Source organism: Echiichthys vipera (genome assembly GCF_963691815.1).
Source record: "Echiichthys vipera genome assembly, chromosome: 6".
NCBI classification, from domain to species: Eukaryota; Metazoa; Chordata; class Actinopteri; order Perciformes; family Trachinidae; genus Echiichthys; species Echiichthys vipera.
This window is the reverse complement of record NC_139831.1, coordinates 21,674,356-21,682,738: the sequence shown is the minus strand read 5'-3', so window position 1 is coordinate 21,682,738 and position 8,383 is coordinate 21,674,356. Positions and strand designations below refer to the sequence as shown.

Sequence of the window (8,383 nt, the reverse complement as noted above, 5' to 3'; positions counted from 1 at the left end):
TGTGGCCTTTACACTTCCTGAAAACATTGTTTAAATCTTCTCTTCTGACACAGTGGTTACTGTTCTCTTATTTTACTCACTGTTTTTTTTTTACAAAATAAAGTTTTTTGTTGAAGTGCCTTTGTTATTTAAAAAACATGCTAGTACAGCCGTGCTATAGCCATACCGGATACTGAAAAATAAAAAAGATAATATCTCAGAATAAATCAAGTATTAATAATGTTTTCACTATCTTATTGATTTCCAGTGTGTGTATATATCACATTGAGTTTTGTGTTGTTGTATAAAGGCCCATCTAAGGGTACGCATGAAAAGTGGTCCAGGAGGAAATGTGTCAGTGCAAATTAGCTCAGGCTATAAATGCAATAATGTAGCCACACATTATCTGGTGCTTGTCATTGAGTTTTATGGTAATCTTATTGTTTGTGCTTTGTGCTATTAAGTATATATTTTCATGTTGAGTTTTGTGTTGATTTATATGTATTTCTTGAGGTGTCTTGTGTATCTGTTCAAAGGTCCTTCTAAGGATGGTCAATACAAATTAGCTTGGGCTATAAATGCTGTGGTATGTGGCACTGGCCCATACTTTCCCCATAAACATTAAAATATATAAATAGTTTTTTTCTAGAGGGCTTTCACTTGGCACTGTGCAAGAATGGGAATGAACTGCCATATTCACTTTCTATTAATAAACGTAACTCTGACACAATGTCAGCATGTAATGACTGTGACACCGGGGCTAAAAGCAAGAAATGATTGGTGAGCATGAAAAGTGGTCCAGGAGGAAATGTGTACAAAGTATTCATTTAAGTATTATATAAATTTAAAGCTGTTTAAAGCCTGAAAACAGACATGGAGCCATAGAACTTTAAGCCATGAGTACATACGGATCATTATGATTATGGGCAGATTGACTTTCATGGCAATTTTCCATCTAGGGATGGGCAATGCAGCTAGCTTAGGCTATAAATGCGGTGGTATGTGGCAATGGTCCATGCTATATACTTGTGTATATATATATATATATCTATATATATAGATATATATATATAAATAAACAATTCTTTTAAAAAGTATGTAATGTCAAATTGTCAGGATAAAAATAAAGGTGTAAATTGCAATTTTAAAAATACCCATAACTCTGACACATTATCAACATATAATGAATAATAAAGAATTGAATTAAAGAAGTACAGTCCCAATACATATACATTAGCAATAGATGTAGATGAAATCCTCTTTCCACCATCACATGCCGTGTGTCCCTGACCTACTCAACAAAAGGCACTGCGTAATACAATCTACAATACGCACAAATACCTAAATAATGTGTCATAAGCCGTTTTCTATCAGTGTTTTTTTTCCTCTCGTCTTTTCCCTCATGAACATTAACACTGATGACGAGGAGAAAGGCTGACCAAGCTTTCAGTAACTCTCTCTCTCTACCATCTGTCTCTCTTTCGCTCTCTCTCTCTCTCTCTCTCTCTCTCTCTCTACTCCCCCTCTCTCCCTCTTATACCCACACCCTGGATGCAGGCAGGCGTGCATACACCGGCAGATTCACTCAGCTTCCGCATCGCTCTCCCTTCTCCATCTCTGTGTCTCTATCCCTCCCTACTCTCTCCACTGGTGGATTTTAGCACACTTCTGTGTGGAACACCGGTAAGAATGGATCATATCTCCTTCACTGTGATTATCAATGTCTATGTGTCAGTGTGTCTCTTTTTGGTTCTGTTTTTACTAGAGTCAAACAAAGGATTGGGGTGTGGCTGGATGAGCAGAGGCTGACTGCTGATGGCAGCTGTGAAATGAGGGATGTTGAGGGTGATGATTATAATGATGATGATGATGATAAGGGAACAATAGAGCAAATGTTTGAATAACTGGGTATACTAATTAATTGAAATAAGGTAAGATTATGACTGCTGATGTCACTATTGAGCCTTAGCAGGACTGGGTATGGACAACATTCGTAGCTAAAGGGTAATCAAGTAACGATTCAGTGTGCCTCGCTTGAAGAAACTCAAATATTTCAAATTCTGGCCATGTGCCAGGCATGTCTATTTCTATGTCAAAGTGATTCTATTACTGTAGGCCCCATTCAAATCCAGATTAGTGAGAAGGATTTTACAGCTTGGTTTGCAAATGACTGGCTGCAGGCTAGTGGGCTTGTCATGTTTCCACGGCAGTCTCTGACAAGAGTAGTGGTTGAAACAGGCGTGACTGGGCCAGACTGTGCAAAGCAAATTAGTCAGACCTGCGGCTAGGTCAGGAATATGACTGCAGTGGAGCCTAGATCCATGAAGCTGCAGGGGTGGATGCAGAGGCAGAGAGAGAGAAAGAGAGAGCGAGGATGCGGAGGAAGGGAACAAAGACCTCAGCCTTGGAGAGAGAGAAGCAAAGACAAAGGAAGGAACAAACAGCTAGGTAAAAAAAATTGGCACATGTTAGCAATTGCCATTTTGGAAAGGAGAATATCAAGAGGGAGCATGTGTGAGGCATCTACCACTCACAGGCATCCATGTGGATCCATCTGAGCTGCACATGTCTTAGCCACTCCCTTTATGTGCGTTCGGTTACAAAGATTATCTTTAATATGAGACAAAGCCATCACTCTTTCTGAAAGCTCTCGTGATGACTTATCAAAACATTCTAATACTATAGAATATATCTTATACTGTAGATGTCTATTATGTCATGCCGCATTATCAGTATGATGGCTGACAGGAAAGGTCAAACCTGTGTGCTCAGATGTTTTTCTCATTTCACAGCCAAAATGTCCGACAAGCCTGACATGACTGAGATTGCTCGTTTTGACAAGACAAAGCTGAAGAAGACAGAGACGAAAGAAAAAAACCCTCTGCCCACCAAAGAGAGTGAGTGCCCCTTGCGTCTGTTTCTGTTTCTTGGCAGCGCTGAAGCCTTGATCCACTGTAACAATTTCCCTGTCAGTAGCTACGCATCACTTCCAATGCTGTCAAAAGACCTGCAAGCAGAGCAGCAAAACCCCGGTTTGCTGCAACATCAGCACATCATACAGAGCATTCAAAAAGTAGCACCCTCTCATATTTAATAAACACGTGTGCTACTGACCTAAACTATCTTCTTCTTTTCTTCCTTAGCCATCGAGCAAGAGAGGAAAGGCGATGCCACACCTTGACTTCTGAGCACGTGAAGAAAAGAAGCTATAATGCCACAGCAAAAAAGCACTTTCTTTTGATTATCACAGTATTTCAATCTCTTATTTTGTCTTCAGAAAAGGGTGCTCTTGAGCTCCCTGGGGTGCTGTAGGGGTATATGGCATCCTCACATGGGAGCTCTCTTAGCACTTGGGTGAAAATACTTTAGCCTGGGTGCCCGTCTTGCACTGTTAGCCTATAGCTAACATGTCTCCAATATTGCCAAACTGGGGAGTGGTGTAGTGATGTAGCACAGAGAGAAAGGCAGGCATCCAGGCTGGGGGTTGGGGGGTGAGGGTCCACAGACATGGGAGCAATTGGAGTCTAATCATGTGGGATGTTTTCTTAATAAACTTTTTACTTTTCATTATGAAATAAATATGAAGCAGTGGAACCAGTCAGCTCTGTGCATATTGCTGTTTCCTTTATGTTTATGTGCAAAAGTCAGACTTTAATACACATATATTCATATTCATGAGGCATGGACTCATCATGCACAGCCATGGAATAAATACACACATTATGCATCAAGACTAGGGGTGGAACAGTTCACAAAATCCACTGTTCGGTTCATATCACGGTTTTGGGGTCACAGTGTTTGGTTCGGTTGTTTTTTTCTGTTTGTTTTAGATTCTAAAAAATACCATGTATCAGATTTGAAGCCTAATAATTAGATTATTTTGTTAATCAGATATTCTTAAGGACATTTCATGCAATCATGCAAAAACTGAAATAATGAGGCATCTTGTTTAGGGATTACTGTTACAATCTTAAATTAAAGTGAAGTGAGATTTTGAAAAAAGTAGGGGAGACATTGCTGCATGTACACGTTTATATATTTATTTGGCAAAAAGGTAAACAATTGTTTGCCTTCTAGGTAAGAATAAAGACACTTCTACATTATCAAATCTCTAAAAAAAATGAAGAAAATAGTTTTTCTTTCACTAAAATACGCACAAACAGCACTCACTGAACTGACTGAAATAGGCTACAATATATCTCTGACAAAAATTGAAAAAATGAAAGAAAATGGCTCTTAAAGCTCTAACTGAAAATAATTCTATTTTTATGGTCACATTACAGGCAAAGGGTATCAACATAAAGTGAAGACTAAACTCAACTAGCACTAGACTTTCCTTTCTTTAAAATGAACACAAAATACAATGCCCATAATATTTTTATTCCCTGATTGTCAGTTCTTAATAGAAACATTAGTTTTTCCATTTGGAAATAATGTGCAGTATCTGGTATACAATCATATGAATATGGCGCAAGGCTTACGCTACGTTGCACCTCATAAACCGAACGGTAAACATGTGTTCCCAACCGTGAAAAGTGTTTGGAACGGGACGTATTTTTTTAATAAACCGTTCCACCCCTAATCAAGACTGCTTGCAACTGGACTCTACGCTATATAAAGTATTGCAATATACAGTTGTGTAAACAGCTCAAATATGTGCGCATATTCAAGGTTGTATAGTCTTGCATCACTTTAAGGTTTCACCAGCGATTCAAGATGTAGACATGTGGAGTCCAATGTACAAACAGGGCAAATCCCTGTGTACTTAATAAGGGTTAGCAACACATATTTTCATACCTTAATAACAATAGTAATGTACTCTAAGTTACTAATCATATACAGAAAACTTAACCAACACTTTAACATATTAATGACAAACTCAAGAACTTATTATGAAAACCTGTCATTGTCTGTTTGTCATTGGCAGCTAGACTTGAGCTAACTTAGCTTGTGAGTTTTTACTAACATTAGAGCTCAAACGTATTACTTTACTAATGAAGTAAGAAAATTAACTGGTAACAATTGTAATTATCAGTTAAAGGTCCCATATTGTAAAAAGTGAGATTTCCATGTATTTTTTATTACAAAGCAGGTCGAGGTGCTATACAAATACAGTTACAGTATAAAACAGAAACTGTGTCTTTAAACGAGCAGTCAGGACTTGCATACGGATGTGATATCACAACTATGGTTACAAACTTTGTGCCACTTTAGTGCATTCCCCGGCTGTAATGAATGTAACAGCAAAGACGCCGACAGTGCAGATGCAGAAAAAGTGAAAAAACTGACCAATCAGAGCACAAATATTTAATTTGTTTTCTTTCTATTTTAGACTTTTGGTTGGACAAAACCAGCTGTTTGAAGACCTCACCCTTGTCACTATTGTCTTACATGTTATCGACCGAACAATTCATTAATAAAATAAAAAGAATAATCTCAAAAATAATTGGCCGATTAATGAAATTAATCAGGCGTTGCAGCCGTACTTAATTTCTTTCAGTGAATATTAAGAGCAACATTACGGTCATGAAGGCACACCAGTGACACCAAAAATTGTGCTGTGGGTTGGAGCAGGAGCTAGCTTGCTAGCTGGCTTTAGGCTATAGCTGCACTGCAAAAAAGCCAACCTGTATTTTTTGGGCTTAAACAGTAATTTAAGATGGTTTAACTTGAAAATATAAATTATTGACATTTGAGGCGATAATATTAGTTAGCAAAACAAAGCAAGCCATTGGTGTAATCCAAAACAATTTGGTTGGTTGGTAACAGTAGGTTGGGGCAGTAGCTCAGTCCATCGGTGACTTGGCTGGGAACCCAAGGGTCCATGAATGGAGCGTGGACTGGTGGCTGGAGAGGTGCCAGCTCATCTCCTGGGCACTGCCGATGTGCTGTTGAGCAAGGCACCGAACCCCAATTGCTCGGGGCGCTGGTCACTGGAAGCCCCCTCGCTCTGACATCTCTCCTTTAGTTGCATGTATACAATGAAAAAAAAATAGAGTGAAAATTGAATTTCCCCATTGCGGGACATTTATAAACTCTCTATTCTCAAACTCTCAATTATTTGTCGTGAAATGCGGAAGTATTTGTAATGTGTGTGCGGGTAAGCCAACTTTCCGAGTTGGCACTTGAAGTTTCACTCTTATTGTGGCTGTGCTGGCTCAAGTCCACGCAGGTAAGCAACCTTTAATTAAATTAAGTTAAAATTACATACAGTAATTTTATTCTGAGTTATGTTGTGCTCTGTTGTGGAGAAGGCAACCTACACATTTTCAGCATTTAAAGACAGTTTTTCAGTCATAAGTGAAAGCTAACGTTAGCGGCTAACTGATGCTAGCGGCGCTGCATCAATATCATCATAACAGTGTAGAGGCAGGAAAGACCGATTCACCTGTATGTATCAAACATTGTGTTGGTAACAATATACAGACATGTTACTTTTACAACTGCCATGTTTTATACTGACTGCTGACTTTGTTAACCTAGACTGTTGAGAAGTGTCCTTAATTAATATACCTTAATCGTAATGTATCTTATTACAGTAAGATATATTAAAAATTAAAAATGGGACAGAACATTATATTGTCAGTCTTGTCAACCCTTGTCCAGTAACCCTAGTCCAGTCTATTGATAAAATGTTTTAAATTGCTAAAATGTTAAAAAATTCTACTGACTGCCTTACTAATACCCAGCAAATTGTTATCTTTGTTTTTCAGATTGAAATGAATGCAGTGCAAGTTCATCCACACCGTAGAAGCTGTTCTGCTGAAACACTATCGACTGCATCCCATTAGTTTGCATTTACCTGTCCCTGTTTTGATGGGAAGAGGATTTGATGCTGGTACAGTTTAAATAAAACAAATGTTTTGAATGTACATGTTGCGTCTGTAATTATTTATAGATTTGATTAGAAGTTATTGTTTCTAGATTAAGTTATTAAGATGTGTTACATTATAAGCTATTGCTGTGTGCAATTTTAAATTCCTCTTGAATTATTCCGCTATACTAACTTAACCAAAATGAAAAGTGGATTCTGCGTAAGAAATCAGAGTTATGACAATATAAAATGATAAATTAGTACAATTTACAGGAGAGTTAGCTGAATTGAGGATTTAAAGTTAATGCAATATAAATGAATAAGTTAGTACAGCTTGTAGGAGAGTTAGCAGAAGTAAGGATTAAAAGTCATTACAATGTAAAATTATAAATTGGTACGACTAACATTTGAGTTGACAAAAAACAGAAATCAGTGTTGAGCAAACTCAAAAGCAAAACTTTTAATATTTAGTTTAATTGCCCAACTTAAAATGGTATTGAAGTTTGTTACCTTGAAATTCTGAGTTCACCCAGCTTTTGTTGTTTTCCAGTGTGAGCATGCTAGAAGCTGGAGGGCTGTAGTTGGCTGAAAGGGAGGGAGTAAATATAGAGGTTCAAAAGAATAAAAATCATATTAAATAATAATAAGAATAGCATGTAAGAAATATTAACATTTCAAAACAGAGATTTGAGTTTGACAATGTAGTGAATGATATCACCATTGATTTGTATTAAACTTCTCTGTATAGTTTAGATATCTTCCTCCTTCTTTATGTATTACATTTTATTTGATTTATTCCACAACAGCAGCCGACCACAGTGTTCATTTAGGCTATAGTCCAAAATTTGCATCGCCTGACTGAAGTCGCAGTGTGGCGTCACCGGTCCTGCCACCCTCCCTCGGCTTGTCAAGCCTGCCACCTCCTGAGTCTTTATTGCTCCATTTCTCTCACCTTAACTGCCATAAATCACCCGTCATCGCTCCCTGGAAGGCCTAATGTGTCTGAAATGTCTGTTAGAACAATTTAATTAGCGCGCATTTGACCTCGTGTTATTATAAGCATCGTGTATTTCAAAAGGTCCTGACCCTGCAGGTTCCTCTCCTGTGGTTGAACAGGAATACACATCACACACATTTGCATGAAAAATAAAATCCATAATGAAGAAAGAAGCACTTAAATTATGATGATTAACATTTTCGTTCAGTCAATAGCCTATTATAAATTATTATAATACTTTGACCATGTCTCTTGACAGGTGGCAATATTTCTGATTAGTCAATTAGGGCATGATAATAATAATAGCATAATAAAGAAATGACATGGATTTCTTTAAATGACTTAACTACCACACGTGAGTTTCGGTGTTTATGGGACATCTCGCAGCCTTGTTGGAACACGCCCAGCTGGATGTTGTTTGCAGGTTTTCAGGCCTAACTCATTAATCGTTAAGCCTTCGATTAAGGGCAAATTATGAAGCATCCAAGATTGATTTTTAATTGCTCTGTATTTCCCAACCAGGTGGTGAGGGGCTCCAGGTTTCAGTCATATTTGCGGAATGAATGTGGGCCATATCTAATTAGTAGGGATTA

At 37.8% G+C, this 8,383-nt stretch overlaps 1 protein-coding gene across 1 annotated transcript; it reads left to right on the top strand.

The window, feature by feature from the left end:
- The first annotated feature begins 1,525 nt into the window (after nucleotides 1–1,525).
- On the top strand, nucleotides 1,526–3,568 carry tmsb2 (thymosin beta 2). The gene is made up of 3 exons (XM_083915858.1): nucleotides 1,526–1,662; nucleotides 2,772–2,876; nucleotides 3,123–3,568. Exons 2-3 carry the CDS (start codon nucleotides 2,777–2,779, stop codon nucleotides 3,158–3,160), a joined length of 138 nt encoding a protein of 45 aa, XP_083771984.1. The 5' UTR covers nucleotides 1,526–1,662; nucleotides 2,772–2,776; the 3' UTR covers nucleotides 3,161–3,568.
- The last annotated feature ends 4,815 nt before the right edge of the window (nucleotides 3,569–8,383 follow it).

Coding starts and splice junctions, on each gene's coding strand:
- tmsb2 (XM_083915858.1), top strand. CDS start 2,777: ATGTCCGACAAGCCTGACATGACTGAGATTGCTCGTTTTGACAAGACA. Junction 2,877..3,122: donor CCCTCTGCCCACCAAAGAGA/GTGAGTGCCCCT, acceptor TTTCTTCCTTAG/CCATCGAGCAAGAGAGGAAA.